The sequence below is a fragment of the Neophocaena asiaeorientalis genome, unplaced genomic scaffold (assembly GCF_003031525.2).
Source record: "Neophocaena asiaeorientalis asiaeorientalis breed wild unplaced genomic scaffold, Neophocaena_asiaeorientalis_V1.1 scaffold91, whole genome shotgun sequence".
Classification (NCBI taxonomy): domain Eukaryota; kingdom Metazoa; phylum Chordata; class Mammalia; order Artiodactyla; family Phocoenidae; genus Neophocaena; species Neophocaena asiaeorientalis.
Genome location: NW_020173198.1, coordinates 5,508,493 through 5,531,656, shown reverse-complemented (window position 1 = coordinate 5,531,656; position 23,164 = coordinate 5,508,493). Strand labels below are relative to the sequence as shown.

The following is a 23,164-nucleotide window of genomic DNA, read 5'->3' as shown; positions in this document are numbered from 1 at the left end:
CTTGTCTGACTGTACTCTTATAATAACCCAATGAGGTATGTATTATCTCCATTTCACTGATCAAGAATTTGAGGTTTAAAAATGTGAAATACCTGCTAGGCAAGATGCAGACCCTGGCACCTTATAGACCTGTATCCACTACACTATATGACCTGGCTACTGTCTCATTAGAAATCAACTGTACTTTGAATAAATTTGATTTTATATATCCCTTGGGGACAAGATCAACATCTTATGTTGGCGCCCCTGTCACCAGTACCTAGCAGAATGCCTAACACATTAGGGACCTGCTTATTTATTTATTTTTTTTTTTAAATAAGATGTTGGGGGTAGGAGTTTATTAATTAATTTATTTATTTTTGCTGTGTTGCGTCTTCGATTCTGTGCAAGGGCTATCTCTAGTTGTGGCAAGCGGGGGCCACTCTTCATCGCGGTGCGCGGGTCTCTCACTATCGCGGCCTCTCCTGTTGCGGAGCGCAGGCTCAGTAGTTATGGCTCACGGGCCCAGCCACTCTGCGGCATGTGGGATCCTCCCAGACCAGGGCTCGAACCTGTGTCCCCTGCATTAGCAGGCAGATTCTCAACCACTGCGCCACCAGGGAAGCCCCAGGGACCTGCTTATTGAGCTTAACCAAATCAAAGAGGAAAAATTCTTGCTTTTGGTGCAAAAATGAGATACAACTTGCAAGCTGAGGTGGAACATGAATTCAACCTGTGGATAAATGGAAGAAAGGGCCATGTACTAGAGTGCAGAACAGTGTCAATGCAGAATAAGTTACAACTTGCGTCCCGGGGTCCCTTGTCACTCCTCAGACAGTCCACCCAGCCCTTTCCTCATTTCATTTATTCAGTCTCAACCCTTTACTAGCTATATGATCTTAGGCAAGTGAGCCTCCCCTGACTCCCATCCCTAGCAGTGGTTAGCTGCTTGCATGTAGGAAAATAAAGGGAAAATATTTGAATTTAACTAAGGCTGTGTTTGTCAGATAAAATGGAAAGAAAGAGGAGTAAGGGAGTTGACAGTAATTTCAGGGACTGATTATAATGCACCCAAAACTCTAAACTGGGGGTGAATGGAGTAAAGGCAAGAGAGAATGGGAAGAAAGAGAAAATATATTGTGCTCAATAGACTGGTGATGAAAGGCCTGTAGCAGTGGGGTACTAGAGTTAATGAACTGGAAAATGGGAAGTGGCATAAGATCGTGGGGTACATGAAACTGAGTTTAAGAAAGTAGTGTAGGGCTTCCCTGGTGGCGCAGTGGTTGAGAGTCCGCCTGCCGATGTAGGGGACACGGGTTCGTGCCCCGGTCCGGGAAGATCCCACATGCCGTGGAGCGGCTGGGCCCGTGAGCCATGGCTGCTGAGCCTGCGCATCCGGAGCCTGTGCTCTGCAACGGGAGAGGCCACAGCAGTGAGAGGCCCGTGTACCACACACACAAAAAAAGAAAGTAGTGTAATTGCTGGATGATAAGCACCAGGTAGGAGGTGATGGGGGCGGAAGCAAAGGCTGCAGGGAATGGGGGATACTTTACCCCTGCATTTCTGTTTCTGTTATCTTATTACACTTATGAAATACTTAGAAAAGATGTTGAATGATAGCTGTGGTAATGGGTATCTTTGTCTTATTCCTGACTTTAATGGGATTGCATTTATCATTAACTTTGGTGTCTATTATTTCAGATATCCTTTATCCCGTGAAGAAAATTTCCTGTTATTTCTAGCTAATTGCAGTGATCCTATGGTTTTCTCCTTTGACCTATAAATATGATGAATATTTTAATAATACATTTCTAAGGTTGAACCATCTTTGCATTCCTGGTAGGAGTCATTATCTATTAGCCTTCTAGCAGACAGTCTGATTGAGTCTGCTAATACATTCCTTCCCTTGGCTGCCTGCATTACTGGTTTTGAACTGACTCCTAATTAACTTCTTCCCATTTCTCCAGGTTGATGTCTTATTCTACCTTATCCTCCCTATTCCCAGTTGCATCTGCACTGCTGACCTCTGCTTCCTTTCCCCTCTCTAAGCCTCCTTTACCCAGAGCGTTGTTGGTTGAGGGTGGAGCCTAATGGTAATGCTGCTCTTTTTCTCTCTGTGGGCTGTCTGGGTACTGGTTACGGGTGCTACATGGAAAATAGTTGCACTTTGGTTTAGAGGGCAACTCTTTGTCCTTTAGCTTTTTCCTTTTGAATTCAGGTAAAATGCACATAAGATAACATTAACCATTTTAAAGTGTACAATTCAGTGGCAGTTAGTACATGAGCAGTGTTGTGCAACCATCATTTCTATCTAGTTCCAAGGAATTCTGTCACCTGTGAAGGAAACCCCATAACCATTAGGTAGTAGCTCCCCATTCCACCTCCCACCAGCTCCCGGCAGCCACTAGTCTGCTGTCTCTTTGGATTTACCTGTTCTGGGTGTTTTCTATAAATGGAATCATAGAATATGTGACCTTTTGTGTCAGAGTATACACATGTTCATAGCAGCACTATTCACAATAGCCAAAAGGTGGGAATGGCCCAAATATTGATCAACTGTTGAATGGATAAACAAAATTTGATATGTCCATACAAGCGGGTATTATTCAGTCATAAATGAAGTACAGTGTGTTTGAACCTTGAAAGCATTATGCTAGATGGAAGAAGCCAATCTTGTAGACTTTTTGGAAAATAAGATTAGAGAACTTACAGTTAATCTAGGGGACAGAGTGGGGAGAGCTGTATGAAAGTCAGAAATCAATTTTAACCCAATATAGAACAGAGTCTACATCTTTTCAGTTTATCTCACTTTGTACGCTTCTTAGCTGTTGATGTTAATAAATGAAAATTCCCGTTAAGTAAGTGTGATACCAATGATCTTTTCACAGGTTCTACAACCACCAGTAGCTGGTGCTTAAATATTCTGGGGCTATTAATGCTAAAACTGCTTTTTCTGTTTTTAGTAAGAGATGCTAAAAACCTTGTACCTATGGACCCTAATGGCTTGTCAGATCCTTACGTGAAACTGAAACTGATTCCTGATCCCAAGAGTGAGAGCAAGCAGAAGACCAAAACCATCAAGTGCTCCCTCAACCCCGAGTGGAACGAGACATTTAGATTGTAAGTTAAAATCATTGCAGCCCAGCCTGGGTGGTGCAGGTTGGGTTGTGTGGGCCACCTGAGGTTGGGGAGGTCCTCTCCCAGCTTCTCTTTCCTTCGCTCCTTCCCTGCCTCCCTCCTTCCTTCCTTCCTTCCTTTCCTTCCTCCCTCCATCTGCATTTTTGCATTGCAAGCCAAGTAAAAATTGGAATTTTTTTTTTATACACTGCTGAGAATGTCTCTGGTGTGGGAGAGTGGGTGGGATGGAAAATAGTGTGATGTGTTGCTAGGTGAAGGCAAATTGTGGGAGAAGCTCTGGGTCTTGGCAAACATGGGACATAACCCATAGGGTGTGGGGATGACCTCTGTAGGGCTGGGTGCGTGAATAATGCTGGGCCTGTAGCTTGCCGGGAGCTCTCTGCCAGCTGCCATGGAGGATTTTACGTGGCTAGTGCTCCAAGAATGTGTGTTCACTTCTTGATGCATCTGGGCCAACAAATATGACATATATCAGCCGATATTTATTGAGCATGTACTATGTATAACGAGCACTGAATTAAGTGATCTAGCTTCGTTGGTCATTTCATCCCCATTTTACCAGCGGGGCTTAAAGAGATTAAAGCACAGGCCAATGTCCCACAAAAAATGGAGCAGGATTCAGCGACAGACAGTCTGACTTCAAGGGCCATGGGCCAAAAGCATGATTCCTTGTGGTGCCTCGTTCCTTCTTTCCCCTCTCAGGGCAAAACTGGGGGCCTATCTCAGCCTCAGTCAAGGACATGCCCTAGAACAATCTCCCCTAGACTGGCACCATCAAGACTCTTTCCTTCATACATTTCCTCAGCCTCATCCTCAACCCGCATGTGTGCAAACACTCACACAATTATATGATTGACATCTATAGTTCTTACAGTGACTGTGTCAGTAGGATTTCCTGAACATCATGGATCCTATTAGGACATAAGGCAGCAGAAGTAGTTAGAACTGTCCCTGTCAGAGCTGGCCTAGGCCCTCCACCTGTTTAAACCGCTGTAAAACAGGAAAAGCTCTACCTCCCTGGGGAGCTTGCCTGGGATGGAAGCTGAATATGTTTCTTACAACAGCTTGTAATCCTTAAAAATTCCTACCTTCAGGCTTTGTCCTCTTGTACATTTCATCTGCTTGAGAAATCACCATAACCTCCACTGACTTCTCTTTTTTTTCTCCTTGCAGCCAGCTGAAAGAGTCGGACAAAGACAGAAGACTGTCTGTAGAGATTTGGGATTGGGATCTGACCAGCAGGAATGACTTCATGGGATCTTTGTCGTTTGGGATTTCTGAACTGCAGAAAGCTGGTGTTGACGGCTGGTAAGGGAAATTTCACTTTGAAAGCAACAGTACAGGTTGGTCCATCAAAATGTGGGAGCAAGTATGTTTCCCTTTTTCTCCTAAATGTGAAAGACTAAAGCAGAATCACAAAGGGAAAGCTGGTAGATTGGCTCTGCCTCATAGATGGTTTTATTTAGTCCTCATGCAAAAAAAAAAGAAAAGAATTAGTTGCCAATATTTTCAAAATCAGGACATTTCCCATAAAAATCTGGACCTAGAGGGCAAAAATGAGGACAGTTGAATAGTTAATACCCCCTTTAGACAGGATGTGGATTTTCTATTTGCCACGGTCCTCACCAGTCCCTGTTGTTTTACAGCTGCCCCACTTTACACAATTATATGGCTTGACAGGCCCCATGGGCACTAAAAGGGCTCTCACGCTTTACCCAGAAGATACGTGTAATCCACTGTCAGATTCTGACCCCTTAAGAAGATGCTTCTTCATTGGGACTGCTTACCAAGCCTGGTCACAAAAGTGCTGGAAGGTTGCTGTCATAGCCAGCTGCAAAATCTCCTTTGTTCTGACATTTTTGCTTTATTCCCTTCTAATGGCAAAAAATCCTTCCCCAATATTCCCATCAGAGAGGCTGGATAAGTCCTCTTTGGCAACTGTTTCCTTCCCAGTTATCTGAGTAAAGGAGTCAGAAGAGACGGCCCACCTTGGCACTAGAACTTTGGGAGAAGTAGTCATTAGGGGTGCTCCTATCTCTTTAAGAGAAATTGTCTCATTTCTGAATGGTCCCTGCTCAGGGCTTTTTCAGTTATAAGTGAAAGACAATCAAAATCAAACTGGTTTAGCAAGAAAGAGAATGGATCACTGGGCCCTCACATCCTTTCCATCGTCCTCCTTACAACTTCCTTGTCTCTCCTCCACATTTATTGTAGGCTTTTATTCAAATATATATTGAGTATCCACTCCGTTCTAGTCACTAGAGGTACAAAATAGTAGAAAATAGTGTTTGATGCTGATGAATGCTATAGAGAAAAGTAAGCAAGAAACAGGGGTAGGGACTGCCAGGGGACGGTGACATTCTGGTTTAATAACGTGCTCAGGAAGGTACTCTCTGAAGAGGTGACATACAGCCAAGACCTGATGGGGGTGAGGGAATGGACCATGTGAAGATATAGGGAGAAACTGTCGCACACAGAGAAAATTAACCTGTCCACTTTGGTTGCAGAATTGTAGGGACCTCTTGCCTAGTCGATCCTTTTCCAAGCTTCCATGTTCAGTCTTTCCAAGTCCTCTAGCTTTGTGTAAAAAGTGACATGTTGTTGGATTTTAAAAAAAAAAGAAAGAAAAGAAAAAAGAAAACGTTATTCTGAAAGTGTTTTCCTCTTTTCCATACGGAAGTGTTTTAACACGTTTGGTCTTAATTTCTCCATTTTTGTCATGGTGTTTTTGTTTCTAAAGGTTTTATTTTTTTCCTTTGCTATTTCATTCTCTTTTTTTCTGCAGCTGAACAGATTATCCTAAAGCATTGTTACCTTAAAGTCATATTTCTTTAAGCTTTCTTTTGTTATTACTAATAGTCATGTTTTGGTCTTATCACACACAAAAAATAACAAAAGCTTTGGAATCAGACTTCATGGCTTAGAATTTCTGTCCTACCACTTCCTAGCTGTGTACCCCTGGGCAAGTTCCTTTGCCTTTCTGTGCCTTCTTTCCTCATTCGGAGATAATAGTGGTAATTAAGTCATAGGATTGTTGTGACATTAAATTAGTTAATATAAGAGAAGTGCCCAGTGTCTGGTAAATAGTAGGCACTCAGTAAGTGTTAGTCATTATTATTAATTGAATAATTATTAGAAAAATATAAATAAGCAAACAAAATATTATCGGGATCCCATTGCCCAGAGATAATCACTATTGACCATTTTTAGAGTTTTTTTCTCTGTGTGTGTGTATGAAACAAAAATGAAAACTTACTGTCCATACTGTTTGGCAGTGTGCATTTTTCACCTAACAATACATTATGAACCCTTTTCCCTATCATTCAGTAATCTTAGGCAACATCATTTTTAGTAGCTTCATATAGTCCATTCTTATAGATCAGCCTCAATTTACATATTTACATATTATTTTAAGATATGCAATGCTTACCTATATAAATAATTCTACAGTAAACATACTGATAGTGAAACCTTTGGGCATGGCTTTAATTATTTCCTAATAAATTCCTAAGCCTGGAATCAATGGCTTTGAGACCATATGCATTATTCAAGTATTTGCCATAATGTTCTGTAATTTTTTTCAGTCAATTTACATCCTCACCAATGCTGTGTGGGACTTTTCATTTCACTCACACTTGTCAACATCTGGTATTATAAATTCCAAGGATGATGCAAAGGCTATACATATTTTGTTACTAATTATACATATTTACATAATATACATAATATGATACACGTTTTTATATATACTTTTCTTATTTTATAATATAAATATTTATTATTATTATACATACATTTGTTACTAATTATGTTGAATGCTTTCATTTGTATATTGCCTTTTTTTTGTATTTATAAGTGACTATTTCCGGTGTTTTGCCTACCATTTTCTTATTAATTTAGAAGAACTTTTTTTTTTTTTGCGGTACGTGGGCCTCTCACTGTTGTGGCCTCTCCCATTGCGGAGCACAGGCTCCGGACGCGCAGGCTCAGCGGCCATGGCTCACGGGCCCAGCCGCTCCGCAGCATGTGGGATCTTCCCGGACCGGGGCGTGAACCCGTGTCCCCTGCATCAGCAGGTGGACTCTCAACTACTGCGCCACCAGGGAAGCCCTAGAAGAACTTTTTATGTAAGAAGGATAATACTATATCTTTGCTGAAATGTATGTTGCAATATTCCCCTCTTTGATGTTGTAGGTTAATTCTGGTAATATGCATTTTTTTCTTAGTGGTATATAAAGCATTCCATTCAACTCTGATTAATATAATAAATATCAAGCCAACTGCCAGAAAAAGTTCTCTAGTTTATCCACTGATTCACTAGTTGTTTTCTGAATTATCCATCCTAGTGTTTACTGTCTCCTATGGATTTTAAAATTTACTAATTATATTTTTCTTCTGAAAGTAGTCTTTCCTAAGCTCAGATTGTTGCCGCTTCATAGATGCATCAACCTCTTGGATCTCATTGAAAATATGAGTTAGATATTTTCTGGAATTTTCTCTCTTTTGGCACCAGTTCTGTTTCATGGGAATCTGATTCCTCATTGTTTCTCTTTATTTTAATGAGTTTTCCACATGCCCTCCTTATAGAAGGGTGAACACAGAAATGTTGAGTGTCCCTGTTCTAATCTTTCACATCCAGATGAAGGGAGAAAGGAGCCTTTTGTATTTTTTGGAGTTCTTCTTTGTTGGATCGAGGGTCCTGGTCCTGTAGATATTTGGGAGAGGGCTACGGCTGGAGTCAGCTGCACGGCAGGCAGCCCTACTGCCCCATGGAGGGGCATCTTCCCCCTGTTGGTTTTGTGCATCTCAAAGTCGGAAGGGGTTCCTGCTCTTCTTTTCTAATGGGCACAATTGTCCGTATTTCGAGGCCATAGTGACAGCATACTGGCCACAGCAATCGTGAGGTGGTGGTGCCGTGCTCTAACCAATGCCCCAGGTGCTGACGTGTCCTGTACTTGCTGAATATGGTTCGGAATTTTTGACCCTCGTCCAGTCCCTGCTGGTCTGTTCCAGGGTTGTTAGTGGGGTCCTGTTGAGGTTCCCACTGGCTGATCACAGCTGGTCAATCCTCTTTGATGTGTATTTTCCAAAGTATGGGGCCCCAAATGGCTTAGGTAGTACATGGTTGGGGCATCAGCCATATTGAATTGTATCCTGACAAAGCTATTCTTTTTTTTTTTTTTTAAATTTAGTTTACTTATTTATTTATTTATTTATTTATTGGCCGCGCCATGCAGCATGCAGGATCTTAGTTCCCCGAGGGATCAAACCCGTGTCTCCTGCATTGGGAACATGGAGTCTTAACCACCGGACCGCCAGGGAAGTCCCAAAACTATTCTTTTGTTGGTGTTGCTTCAGTTCTTGAGTTTACTGCAGAGAAAGTCTCAGAGGGCGCTGGTGTATCCTTAATACTCTTTAACCCTTGCTGCTTGCTGCTCCCCCATTTTAATAAAAGGGGCAGGTATTAGTCTCAGAGCCTTTGGTAAGCAACACCATCTACTTGGCTTTGAGTAGCTTTGATTTGCGTATGCTTCATTTTTTACAGATACATACTTTCTGCTTGTAACAAGTGTTGTTGGCTTTCTTTACAAAGAAGAGATATAAAGTGTCTTTTTAAAGTGAAGTTATTATTTGAAAAGACAATTTAATGAAAAACATTGTCAAAAATAACATCCAGATATAGCAAAATCCACAAAGCTGGAGGAATTTTGCCAAACACTGCTCCGTGCTCTCTTACTAATACTTTAATTTGCAGAACTTCCTGGAAGTCCCTGCTGTGTGTATAACACCCTTCTTGATTCCCAGCAAAGATACAGATGTTCTCTTACTTTTGTATTTATTTAGGTAATTTCTTTGGCAGTTTGGAAGATGAGCACTGAATATTAAATGTGGAGGTGTCCAGGCTCAAATTGTCATCTCTGCTTTGAGTCACCTATCTCTCTATTTTTAGAAGCTTGCCTAGGAAGATTTGTGAATGGAGAAAAAAAATTGTGATGAAAATTGTAAATTCTGGTTAGAAAGTCTCTGGGGGTGAGGAGTTTTGGGTTCTTTTCCCCCCTGCTGACTCCAGTGCCTTGGGAGTGTCCCTTTTCCTTCCTCACACTCATCTCAGTCTGACTAGATGGAAACATCTTTGTGGTCTAGAAACAAACTGAAACCATCTTGTTTATTATAGTAATATTAATATCAGTAACAATGATGATGATACCTTTTATTGAACACTTGCTAAATGCCAGGCACCAGGCTTATCATTTTACATGCATCATCATATCTCAGCTTCACAGTCATCCTATGAAAAAGACTTTTATTCCTATTTATTGATGAGAAAAATCGAGGCTCAGAGGGCCTACCTAGCTTCAGTTATCCAAAGAGGCAAGGGAAGAGGTGAGATTTGGACCCAGGCATAGTTTGACTCCAGGGCTTGTGTACTTTCTCAGGAGCCTGACTACCGAGCACTTTGGGAAGGTTTCTGCATAGAAAAACGGCGTCAGTGAGACAAGTCCAGAGTCATCCAAGTGCTGGGATGGCCGGGTGGCAGCATGTGAAAGGGGATAGAAATGCTGGGACAGCGTGATAGGAATACGTTGACGGTGGGAGATCCTCAACATTCTTTCAGAATCAGAAAGCACATAATGGACCAAAAAAGTAGGTAGAAACACTGAATGATATAATCAAGAAAATTATGTGTGTCTGTGTGTGTTTAGAGAGACAGAGAACCTTGCGTCCTATAAACCCATTTTTTTCTGATGTGTTTCTGATGGTTATAAAAATATATAGTGTCCCTGGCTACACACACACACACACACACACACACACACACACACCCTAAAACAAAAAACCCTCAACACATGTTTTTGTTTTTGTTTTTTTAACATTTTTATTGGAGTATAATCGCTTTACAATGGTGTGTTAGTTTCTGCTTTACAACAAAATGAATCAGTTATATGTATGCATATGTTCCCATATCTCTTCCCACTTGCGTCTCCCTCCCTCCCACCCTCCCTATCCCACCCCTCCAGGCGGTCACAAAGCACTGAGCTGATCTCCCTGTGCTATGCGGCTGCTTCCCACTAGCTCTTTACCTTACGTTTGGTAGTCAACACATGTTTTTAAAGCAGAGCTTTCTATAGACTTCCCTCCCTTATCCTAATCAACAAAATTATATTAAGTAGAGTCATGGAATTTGTCTTTCCTTTGCTTCCTTTAGGTTTAAGTTACTTAGCCAGGAAGAAGGCGAGTACTTCAACGTACCTGTGCCACCGGAAGGCAGTGAGGGCAATGAGGAACTGCGGCAGAAATTTGAGGTGAGATGTCTTTCTTTTGGCATCAGTGGGAACCGGTTGAGTCTGCCTCTGTGCTGTTTTTCTTGTTTATGATGTGGTTTCTACCAAGGCCTTTCCTGACCCTGTGCCTTTGCGATGTGGTTCTGCTTTCCAGAAAACTCCTATTTATCCTTCAAGACCCCAGTTAAACGTCCCCTGCCTTGTAAAGTCATTCTGCCTGCCTGTCCTCATTCAGATTTAGACTTTTCCTTGAGAGTCTTCATTCACTACCCAGGTCATTTTGATGGTGGCTTGGACAGGGATGTTAGTAATGATGAATGAAAGCAGTGGACAGGGTAGAGATATCTTGGAAGCTTAGTCAAGTAGGCTTGCTGAGGGATAGAATCTGGATTTGGATCTGTCGGCAGGATGGTGCTGTATTAACAAATGGAATTGATAATGCTGGTGACTCTGTGAAATACCCATGGATACATTTCTCGAAGATTAAGAGCCCTTGGCTCTGACCTTGGGCCATAGCGCTGGTCTGCTTCTACCCCAGATAAGCCCCTTCCCTTCTGTGGAGCCAAATAGACTCCATACATGAGACTAGTAGGTATGTAGGACATCCCAGTTTTACAAAGAAAACGTTTTGGGGAAAATGGGTTTGAGTCCCTTCATTATATGTGTATTGAGTGATTTTAAAGTAGTTTCATAAGGGAAAACACATTATTTTGTTCACAGAAACTTACTATACTGAGTCTGATGGGAAATCATCAATTCTAGATAAGCAATGATGGCCTACTAACTCTGAAAAATGTATAAAATAGCTAAAATGAAATAGGTTACTGTCATTGTTATTCATCAAGTAATCACACAGGCAAATAGAAGCAAAATATGACAAGGTGAAGTTCTGTGAAAGAGAGGCCCATGGCGCTTTGAGAAGATACAAGAGGGAAATGTAACCTTGTCTGAGAGGACAGGGAAGGAGTCATTGAGGAAACAATAGGGAAGTTAACCAAGTAAAGAGGGGAAAAGAGCACTCCATTCAGAAAGGCGAACAGGTGCAAAGGCCCTGTGGTAGGGAGTTATATAGCAACTCTGTGACACTGAAAGAAGGCCAGCGTCGGTAGAGAAGAGAGAGCAAAGGGTGAGTTCACGGTGTGGCTGGGAGGTGGGTGGGGTCAGAGTAGAAGGACTGCTGACTCTAGCAAGGGTTTTGGCATTTATTCCAAGAACCATCTTAGTGTCCCCTCAACTTGATAGGACTCATACTTGTGTACTGACCCTTGTCTTGAGCCTGTGCCCTCCGTAAAACCTGGTGACAGTTCTGACCCAGTGGGACTTCCCTTCATGGAAACAAGTGGAATAAACATGCTAGCCTTGGACCTAACAGTCATTCTCCAGTGTACTTGATCACTGAGGTTCATCCTTATAGAGCAGCTCGCTCAAGCCCAAACGAGTTGATGAGAGAACTTTCCCTCCCAGGAGAGCCGAGACCTGGACAGTGATAACGTTTTAGGACAGGAGGGCAGGCCTTCCAGAGAACGCTTTTCTTCTCCTTCCTTCAGCTTTCTGATGGAGTGGTGTCCGTTTGCTGCCAAGTTAAAAATGTCCTCTTTTGGGTGAAAAAAACAAGACCAGTGTTTTCTTGTATAAAATGAAGTCTCAGTTTTGCAAAATGATTTCTTCTGTCTTAGGGCAGCCAGGGTGACATTTCAGAACACCCAGGAAAACATTTCCTACATGAATAGAGCATTTGTCTGGGCCAGTTACTGGCTTGAAGGAAAGGACTGTTTTATCTGCGTGCAACAAAATGTGTCCTGTATTTCCCGCAAGAGCCTGCAAATGCTCGCTTATGCCTGAGTGGTAATTGCTCCACACCATAGTTTGTTGATTAAAAAAATGTTTCCAAGAGACCGAAAATTGTTCACAGACACATAGAGGAATTTCAGTTGACCTTGGACGTGAGAAATGTAATCCCTGTGCGATAACCAATTAGCCCCCAGAACGACTCAGAAATTACTTTCAAGCCTCTTATCTGGAGAAATTCTGAGTGACAGTAAAATCGAGCTGCAGCAATTGGGGTAATAGAATTTCACGGTAGGGTGAGCTTGGTGAAGTTACCACACATGGTATGCTTCAGAACATTGGAGGAGGCTCTGTTTGGGGACTTTTGTCTGGCTGTGGCCTTGCCGATGGGCCAGGGAAGGGCAGACTCCATTTTGCATGGTTTAGAATGGGTCTTCTGACAAGCTTAGAATTTTTTAATTTAATAAAGTGCTTACTATGTGCCATTTATTGTTTTAAGTGCTTTAGAAATATTAAGTCATTTAATTCAGTCCTTAACAACCACCATGACTGGTCAGTACCTTTATCATCCCCCTTTATCTTTTACAGATGAGGAAACTGAGGCCCAGAGAGGTTAAGCAACTTTCTAATATCCCTCAGCTGGTCATTGTCTAACTTTGAGTTTCCCCAGAAACAGACTATAAGGATTCAAGTGCAGGTGGTTTCTTTGGGAGGCGAGCCCAAGAAGCATCGAGAGCAGTGGGAAAGTGAGGCAGGGAAAGGAAGGGAGCTGGAAAAGTGTCTCTGATCAGCAAGTTACCACTGTGGGCAGCTGGGGTTTAATCCTGCCGGGGATTAACCGGGCCACAGCGTTTGCAGTCAAGGGACAGGCAGCTGAAGTATTATCCACGAGCTCCCCTCCCATCACTGGCTGAAGGCTGCTTCCAGGGGTATTAACCTGCCAGCACTTTCAACTTGGCCTGCTTGTGGGCTGTGCCTGCTCCTGCAACCAGGAAAGGAGCCTGCAGGCAGAGTCACAGGTGGAAGCGGCAAGCAGCCCCAGGTATAGAGAGGAGAGGGCCCAGGGGTCTTGGCTGGATACCTGGAGCCACGTGCGTGCCGCGTAGCCTATTCTGTTCAGATGGTTCGAGAGCCAGCCTGCCTGGATTGGAATCCCAGCTCTGTCCCTTCCTTGCTGGGTGCTGAAGGCAGGTGACTTTATTTCTCTGAGCTTTTGATTCCCCACCTGTATGTATCATGGCTCTTCTGACCTCCCATGGTTATGTGAAGAGTGAGTGAGATAGCATTTAAACCAGTGTCTGGCATGTCATGTCATTCAGATGTCAGATGGTTGGAGGAAGGAGAAGGAGAAGAAAAGCCCTCTCCCTGCCTCACCACCCCCGGAATAAATAAAGCTCAGGATCTGCTCCTTCGGTCTTTGGAAGGGTTGCTTGGGGGTTGGGGAGCATCTACGTGGACCGCTAGCCTACAGAGGTGTCTCCCGCCACTGCTGGGTATGGGAGTGCCGTTGGAGCTCCTTGTAGGGGTGGAGGTTAGTTTAAGCCAAGAAAGGCATTCCTCATCTGAGATGGGGCCCTGGAGCCAGGCAGCCGGGACGCCTTCACTCTCCCGTAGCGCAGTCTGGGAACAGGCAGGGCTCTTTGCTCAGAAGCGTGTCTCTTTGCTTTATCTTTGAGCACCAAGTCCTAGGGCTCTAAATTACAGACATGAAAAGGCAACCATTAGTGTATTCCTGTTTCTGAAGCCGTATCCAATGCAGCAAGATAGAGGATCATTTAAATTTGGGCCTCAATTTAAAAATGTTTGTTCTTTGATGGAGGACCTGCTAGGCACGAGGCCGCTGGGAGACATGGGATGTTCGGAGGAACACAGGACAGTGTTCTTGTCCCAAATGTTTTTAGAACTGAGAAGGTAACAAGAAGGGGGAAAAGCTTAGCATGAGACAGCAGGGTGTGGTGGTGATGACGGTCAACTGGAGACCCCATGTCCCGTCTAAACGCCCCATCCTTATGGATGGGGCCCAGTTTTGCCAGATCTGCTTCTTTAGAAGAAGCCGGGATTTGGGTTTTTGTAGGAACATCTCCTGATTTTTAACAGATCTCAACTAATTTAAATATTAGTGCAGACCAGACCGATAACGCTATTAGACTTCTGATCTACCATCTAGAGGCTGAGATAACATTCTGTCTTAGTTCAGACTCTTATAACAAAAATACCATAGACTGGATGGCTTAAACAACATTTATTTCTCACAGTTCTGGAGGCTGGAAAGTCTAGGATCAAGGTGCCGGCAGAATCGTTGTCTGGTGAGGGGCTGCTTCCTGCTTCATGGCCCTCTTTTTGTTTTGTTTTGTTTTGGCCACGCCCAGAGCATGTGGGATCTTAGTTCCCTGACCAGGGATAGACGCCCCCTGTAGTGGAAGCTTGGAGTCCTAACCAATGGACCGCCAGGGAAGTCCCCATGGCCCTCTTCTTACTATGTCCTCACGTGGCAGAAGGGGCAAGGGGAGTCTTCTGGGGTCCCTTCTATAAGGGCACTAATCCTACCCATGAGGACTCTACCCTCGTGACCTAATCTCTTCCACAGGCCCCACCTCCTAATACCATCACGTTTGAGGGTTAGGATGTCAACATATGAACTTTCAGGAGACACAAACATTCTCGGTCTATAGCATGTAACTGTGAGAAGAGTCAAACAAGCAAATTGAGATGGAGCGTGGAATTCAGAGGAGAGAAGGTTGCTTGAAGGACTGAGGAATCAAGCTGATGGACACTTGCTGCTCCTTGAAGAACAGGGAAAAATTTTTCCTCTAAGCAGTCAGATGGAGAAATGGGGAAGTGTGTGCTCCTCACTCATGCTCCACTGGCAGGGGTGCTGGGACCTGCAGGTGGATAGAAGCAAACCTCAGGGCTGGAACGGAGCCTGGGGACCAGGGACAGTCAGGATGTGAATCTTCACAGGCTGGAGATTGGACTGTGTGTATCGAGTGGGTCCTGAGTTGGGACTCAGAGAAGGTGGGAGACAGAATAATAAAGCAGGGATGGTGGGAGGGAGGGAGGGATATGTTTAGATTGGGATAGCCTGGGAAAATCTCTGGGGGCTGGAGGGTGAGAATTTGGGATTATGGGAGGACATGGCCCTGAAAAAGCAATGCAACTTCTCTTTGAGGCTCTTTTCTTGTTTGCAATTTGGTTTTAACTACCCCCTCTAGGCTTTAACCCCCAAATCTGTCTCCAGTTTTTGGTGGGATTTTTTTATGATTTTTTTTTTGGGCTGCATCGGGTCTTTGTTGTTGCATGCAGGCTTTCTCTAGTTGCGGTGAGCAGGGGCTACTCTTTGTTGCGGTGCACGGACTTCTCATTGTGGTTGCTTCTCTTCTTGCAGAGCATAGTCTCTAGGCGTGCAGGCTTCAGTAGTTGCAGCACGCGGGTTCAGTAGTTGCGGTGCATGGGCTCTAGGGTGTGCGGACTTCAGTAGTTTGGCTTGCAGGCTCTCGAGTGCAGGCTCAGTAGTTGTGGTGCACAGGCTTAGGTGCTCCACGGCATGTGGGATCTTCCCGGACCAGGGCTCAAACCCGTGTCTCCTGCATTGGCAGGCGGATTCTTAACCACTGTGCCACCAGGGAGGTCCCTGTCTCCAGTTCTTATGTCATTTCTTAACCCGAAAACCACATAATACAACTGTTCACTGGGTATTTATTTACACTTGATCGTCCCAGAGACATTTAAATCTTAACATATCTTTACTACAAGATAACTGGACCACAGCAGCCTTGTTAGCAGCCAAAAAGTGGAGACAACACAAATGCCCATAACAGAAGAACGAATAAATGTAAACGGTGAATGCTCTTCAGCAGTACAAAGAACAAATCACTGATGGAAGCATGAGTGAATTTCAAGGCCGTTAGGATGAGTGAAAGAAGCTGGATGCGAAAAACTACATACCCTATAGAGGAAAACTTGACACTCTCACAATACTTCCGATACCAAGTGTGTGGGTTTTCCACACCAAGAAGTTCTCCACTTCTCTGTGGGCACCAACTAGGTGTTCTACAATTTAGTTCAGTTTCGGCGCTAGCTACCTGGAGTTAGTGCAGACCCCATAGGTTAAGGGCTCAGTCCTACAAGACATCCCCCACTTTAGACTCCAATCGCAAATACTCTGGCCTCCTATTCTCCCCTGCTTTCACAGCGTTTGCTGCCATCCTGAGCCACCATTCTGCTGTGCACAGCAGCAGGCCCCTACCCCGTTGCACTGAGGACAAACATGGGCCTCATCCATCCATTTATCCAACAAAATATTTAACTAGAAAGTGTGCTAGTTGTCAGAGCAATTGCGGAGAATGAGACATAGTCCCTGCCCTGGCAGGTTTCCAGTCCGTTGGGGAAAACAAGTGAACAGACAGTTATCATGCAGTGTAAATGGGAAGTGAGGTGGACGAAGGGAGCACATAGGCACAGCCCATCCTGACAGAGAGAATCAAGGAAGGCTTCCCCGAGGAAGTGAAAACGTGGAGCGGCAGGTAACTAGGTTGGCGAAAGGGAGAGAATAGTCATCCACCCAGGAGCAAGAGTAGGTGCAAAGGCCCTGAAGTGGGAGGGAACTGGGACTCCACGATGTGAAAGGAGGATGAAGCTGTGTTTCAGGGAAGAAGGAGCCGAGAAAATGTTGAAGAGGTTGGAGAAGCAGGTAGAGCCTGATCACACTGGGGCATCTGGGCCAGTGAAATCACCGAAGTCTTTATCCTAAAAATCATGGGTCACTACCAAAGCATTTTAAGCAGGTGGTGACTTGGTTGAGTATGAAGAAGTGGAAGATCACTGTGGCTACATGTAAAGCCCAGTGTGGAGGGAACCAAGGTGGGTTGTCCAGGTGAGAGATGATGACAGGTGGTACTGGTGGAGATGGAAAGAAGAAGGCATTCTAGAGACAGCTGGGAGGAAGCAGTGACTGTTCCTGGTGGTGGATGAGACACGAGGGATGAAAGAGGAGTGAGGGGCCAAGGCTGGCCTCCACGTCTTGGGTCTGCACTGTGGAAGCTGGGCCATGCTTTTCACCAAGCTGGGGGCACGAGCTGCAGGAGCCACAGCTTGCGGCCTGTACGTGAGTTTGAGCACGTACAAGGGCATCCTCAAACTCTGATGATGTTTTCTGTGTGCTTCTCCCTCCAGAGGGCCAAGATCAATCAGGGGACCAAGGCTCCTGAAGAAAAGACGACTAACACCATATCCAAATTTGACAACAACGGGAACAGGGACCGGATGAAACTGACCGATTTTAACTTCCTGATGGTGCTTGGAAAAGGCAGCTTTGGCAAGGTACAGTATGGCTGGGTGGTGGCACCTGCTCCAGAAGGAACAGCTAACAAGGCAGGCACATTTGCTGTTCATATATGGGGCTTACATTCCAGTGAGGGAGAGAGTGAAAAGTAAATAGAGCTACACTACAGTTGGTAACGAATACTGTGAAGGAAATGAATGGAGTGCTGTGTCACAGACAGATCAAGAAGGGACCCACTCAGATTGAGGAAGTGACGTAGAAACTGAGACCTGAAGGATGAAAATGAACCAGCCATACATTCAAAGAGCTAGGAAGGAATGTTCGCAGCAGCGAGAACGGCAAGTGCAAAGGCCCTGAGGTAGGCAAGGGCTGGGCACATTCTAGGCACCATCAGAAGGTGCTGGGGCCAAAATGTCATCAGCAGGGGGAGGTTGCAGGATGTGAGGTTGCAGAGGTGGGAGGGGCCTGATCATGCAAAGCCTTAGAATCTGTGATGAGAAGTTTGGATTTTATTCACAGCACAGAGGGGAGCCACTGAAAGTCTTAAGCAGAGAAGTGACATGATCAGATTTGGTTTGGGAAAAGATTACTCTTGCAGCTGAGAATGGAGATGGTTCTTTTCAAACAGCAGCACAGTTGAAGGATGACCTGGGACGCGTAGAGTGATTCTGGATGCTATTATAGGTACTAGGAGGTGCAGTTTTACTGAAGTTGAGATTGTGTTATAAGTATTCCTGACTTGTTTAGCGTTGTGAGTCTTTTAATCCCTGTGTGTGCCACCAGTATGTCTCAGGTGTGCAAAAATATCAAATTTCTTCCCCATCTCTGTAGCTTAAGTCAAAAATCTGGGAGTTATCCTTGCCTCCTCTTTGTCCTCCCCTTACCCGAGCCGTGCATAATCCATTAGTTAGTCTGGATAGGTCCTCCTCCAAAGCATATCATGAATTTACCGAGTTCTCTCCATCTTCACTAATGCAGCCCTAATCTATGCCATACAATACCGTCTGGACCACTGCAGACATTCCTAACTGGTTTCCCTGCTTCCACTCTTGTGACCTATAATTAATACACTTCTATGCAGCAGCCATAGTTATTTTTAAAAACTTACATTAGGTCAAATCACTCCCACGCTTAAAACCCTCCAATGACTTCACAAGTAGAATAAATTCTATACTGTGTCCTTGGCTTACATCACCCTTTAAATTCTGATCAGTTTAAATTGTTCTCTGTTTGATACCTTCTTTTCCTTTGCTTCTCCCCATCACCCATTGTGCTTGGGCCACATGAGGTTCTTTGAGACATACAAAGCTCCCTCCTCTCTTCGAGCTTTTGTGATGCTGTTTGCTTTATTCTTTGCAGAGCTGGATCTTTCTTGTAATTCCCATCTCTACTTAGATATCACCTCTTCTGAGAAGTCTTCCCTAACTACCACTGAAAGAGCCACTCATTCATTCTCCATTATACTGAACTCTCTCCTAGCACCCATCACCAGATGATACTTCTCTTGCTTGTTTGTTGGTTTGTCTCCTTGTTCTAAGATCTGAGCTCCACCAGAGCCAGGAGCCCTGTCATGTTCACCAGTGGACTTCCAGTGCCTGTGGATTGAATTCATTCAGGGTCTAGACTGAGTGCGTGAATTTTCTCTGTGGGCCACAAGGTCCATCCGTCTGCTGTGATGGACTAAGGAATCTGAGGTGGTGGCCCAAAGTTTGAAGAGCCTCGGCAGGGAGTGAGAATAGAGAGTAGGAACACGGAATAAGATTGCTGAGCAGCCTGGAGGTCCAAAAGGCTAGAATAAGCAGTAGTGATGGTGGAGGTCCATGCCACTGTGTCCTTTTTGCCAGCAGCTCTGAGCAGCCTGGGGGTGGAGATGGAGAAGCAGATGGTGGATTTGAGCTAAGGATGGTGATTAGCAGGATCGGTGCCCTAGAATATCCCAGTGATAAGGGAGTCAAGGCTTCTGGGAAGAGGGATGCCCACTACAGATCCAACAGAGCCTGTTCTAGCAGGTACTCAGCAAAGGTGTCCTGAATAAATGAATAAAAAGGACATCCAGACTGGAAGGAAGTCAGAGCAGAAAGAGGGTTATAACCTTGGGGAGGAAGAAGGAGTCTAGAGGCCTAGGGATGAGAAACAAGTGGTTGAGGCCAATAGATTTAAAATGCTAGGAAGACTAAAGGCATTTAGATTTCAAAGATGGGGGGGTTTCCCTGATGACAAGGAAGAATGGAGCCTAAATGAAGAGGAGGTTCTAATCAGCTGAGGCTGTCGGAGAGTTTTAAAAAATTAAATTATATTTTTAATAAGCAGTGTTTTCACGTGGTTCATAATTAAAATTATATTAAAAGGATAAACACTGAGAAGTCTTTTGCTCCCACTCAGGTTCACATCCTTCTGTGCCCCCTCGCTGCTACTGCCCTCCGTATACAAACTGTTTTGTTAATTTGCATCTTTCCAGTTTCTCTCTGCTAATTTAACGAATAGAAATATGCATATTTATTCTTGTCCTTGTTGCCTCAAAAGTTAGCAGACCACACACATATTTCTTCACCTTTTTGATCACTCAGCAGTACAGATTGGAGAGTTTTTGATTGAGGAATGGAAGTTCTGGAGGGTCTTACAGAAAGGATTGGGGTTGGGGGGTGGGTAGAGAAGTGGGAGAGTGGGTCTTGGGGAACAGTGAGGGAATGAGAGAGAATAGATCATATGTTTCCATGGAAACTGTTATACTAATTGAGAGTTCTGTTCCAGACTGGGGATGTGGTATCAAATAAATCACAGAGGAAGACAACAGTATGTCATGAAAGCAAGCTAGAATAACAAAAACCTCTACCATCCTTTAAAACGTAGAGTAATCCTTTGCAACTCTTGTTTTGCCAGTCGCGGTTTTAAATTAATGTGGTTTTATATTTGAATGCCTACTTTTACCATTTTTCAGTCTTGTGGGATATATACATCAACCCCCTTAAATGGAAGAACACAGCAGCAGTAACTGCTCCCCCGCCAGAGATGAAAGACAGGGACCGTTGGGTAATCTGTTCACACCTCCCCTCCCGCAGGCCCACTGTATCAGATCTGGCCCAGAAAAACATGCTCTTAGAGACAGTAATAATTTGTGGAGAGAGTAGGGAGAGACACAAGCATTTTGCTAAGACCTATGAAAATGAAACAAGGGGCAAAGCAAGTGTGAAGGCCATTGAGTTCCAAACGAGTAAACCCTGTTTCAAAAACTTTAAAAAGAAGAAAAATTGGGAGAGTTTGCTTTCCTGACCATGTGAAAGTGTTTCCCTGGGAGCGTTATCGCACCAGGGCAGGGCCTCTTGGCATGTCTGGCTTACTTGGAGATAGACGCCCTCTAGAACTTTTGTTGCAGAGCATTTGCATGTATTATTCATTTGTTATTTAATGTTTATTTTTATAGCTTTATCCTCTCTATTTTTTCTGATTTCTTGAACCTTTGACTTCTGCTTTGCCAACCTTTACACTTTTCAAGAATTTTACCTCTGTGGTTGTCGAGTGATTTCTGCAGTTAAAATTGTGCTCCAGATATATAAATTGGGCAGATATGCACTGTTCAGACTGATGATACAAGTGGGGCTTATAAAGTAAAACAGCAAGTCTCTGATAAGGTGTATACACAGCACAAATACAGCTCTGTACCTTACAGACTTGATTCCCCTAATTCTAAAGTGCCATAATAAATATCCGTTGGATATTTAATTCATGCTAGTATCACTTGCTTTCTGAGACTTCAGATGTGCTTGTGGTACTGATTTGTATGATCCAGATGTTTTTAGAAAATCATGGTGGGAAGTTTGAATGAGGGCTTTCTTATTTTCTTATACTCGTGGACTCCTGCCTGTGGAGGATACTGGCCTGCTGGGGGGGTTGGCGGTGTGGGTAGGGCAGGAACGTGTTGTGGTGGACCTAGAGCTAACATAAAGAAGAGCTATCATAGGAAAAGATCAGTAATAGAAAAAAATGAAAATAGCCCAAATGTTTATCAGTAGTGTGAAAGTTAAACATATAATGGTGGATATCATGGATATGGATATGATACCTTCAAAAGGATGAGGTCTTTGTGTCTCTCGTATCTCTCGTATCTCTGTCTGTCTGTCTATCTGTCATCATGGACAGATGTCCATGACACAGTTTCAAGTAGAAATAGAAGCAAATCACAGAACATTATGATTAGTAATATAAAATACACTGTACACAGAATAATTCTATTTATGGAACGTACTCATAGCTCCTACTCTCTTTGAACTTCCCCCCAACATTTTATTAGGAAAAACTTTAAAAATACAGAAAAGTTAAAACAATTATACAATGAACACCCATAATACCCAATACCTAGATTCTGCAGCCAGCATTTGACTGTATACGCGCGATCACATGTCTCTCCATCTCTTTGTCAACCCATTTTTTAATGCGTTTCAAACCAAGATGCAGATATCGGTACACTTCTCCCCTGAACTCTTCAGCATGCATTTCATTTAACCAGAATTCAATATTTGGTTTTGATCATTTTAAGGTAATAAAATTTACATACAACAAAATGCACAAGGAAGTGTATCATTCTATGAATTTTGAAAAATGCATACTTAAAAACCCAGTGGGATTATAAACGTTAATCAAAAAAAAAAAATCACACTAACAGATATAAAGTACAGCCGTGATGTTTGCCGTCTGCTGGGAGAGCCTGCGGGAGTGGGATCAGCCCTGGCCAAAGTCAGGGAAGGCTTCTGGGAGGAAGAGGCTCTTGAGCTTTATCTAAAGGATGAGCTAAGTTAACTGTGCAAAGAGGGGAGGGAGTAAGTGGAAATCTCAGAATGTCTCTTCTGGGACTTCCCTGACGGTCCAGTGGTTAAGATTCTGTGCTAATGCAGGGGCCGCGGTTTTGATGCCTGGTTGGGGAACTAAGATCCCACATGCAGCGTGGCAAAAAAAAAAAAGAACATCTCTTCTTCCAGAGCCCACACACCTAACCTCCTTTATTAGTTAGGGTGGATCCAACTGCCATAACAAAAAGACCCCTCCATCTATACTGGCGCCGACACAATAGAAGTTTAATGTTCATTCATGTAACAGTCCAAGATGGGTGTTCCTGGCCTCACCCATGCTCTCCATATGGTGATTAAGTGACCCAGGTTCCTTCCATCTTACACAGCCCCATCAAACCCTACAGCCTTGTTTTTGTCTATACTCAGAGTGCGGGGGGGGGAAAGAGTACAGAGTACATCACTTCTGCCTACACGCTATTACAGAGAATTTAGTCACATGACTCAGTGCAAGGGACACTGGGAGAACAATTTTGATGGAAAGATAGTTGTCTCAGCCATACACCCTACTTTTCAGCTCTGGTTGGAATTCTTGGTGACATGAAAGACCTTCTGACTTTAACCTTTAGAACTCCCAGTTTTCATGCCCCACAAACAAAAAACTTTAAGCTTCTCTTCTCGATGACATTTCCTTGTGCTCAAATCATGGAACGTGCCAGGTGTTAGTGCTGCTTTTCCTGAAGCATAGCATAAGCCAGGAATAAATCAAGTAGGAAGAAGTCAGCAGCTTATAAAATTAAAAGGAAAAGTGGCAAGTCTTTAGAAACTGAGTGCCCCGGTATTACATTTATCTCTTCAAAAAGTCCCATTCAGGTCTGCTGCTCTGTATGCATCGAAGATGATCAGAAATTAAA

The 23,164-nt window shown here is 43.8% G+C and overlaps 1 protein-coding gene across 4 annotated transcripts in view; it reads left to right on the top strand.

The window, feature by feature from the left end:
* Window positions 1-23,164, top strand: part of PRKCB (protein kinase C beta) — a 311,334-nt gene that overhangs the window by 212,532 nt on the left and 75,638 nt on the right. For all 4 annotated transcript variants that reach the window (XM_024744607.1, XM_024744606.1, XM_024744608.1 and 1 more), the window contains 4 exons: window positions 2,943-3,099; window positions 4,291-4,425; window positions 10,325-10,421; window positions 17,361-17,507. In XM_024744607.1, coding sequence (XP_024600375.1) covers window positions 2,943-3,099; window positions 4,291-4,425; window positions 10,325-10,421; window positions 17,361-17,507 — 536 coding nt within the window. The remainder of the gene's footprint in view (window positions 1-2,942; window positions 3,100-4,290; window positions 4,426-10,324; window positions 10,422-17,360; window positions 17,508-23,164) is intronic.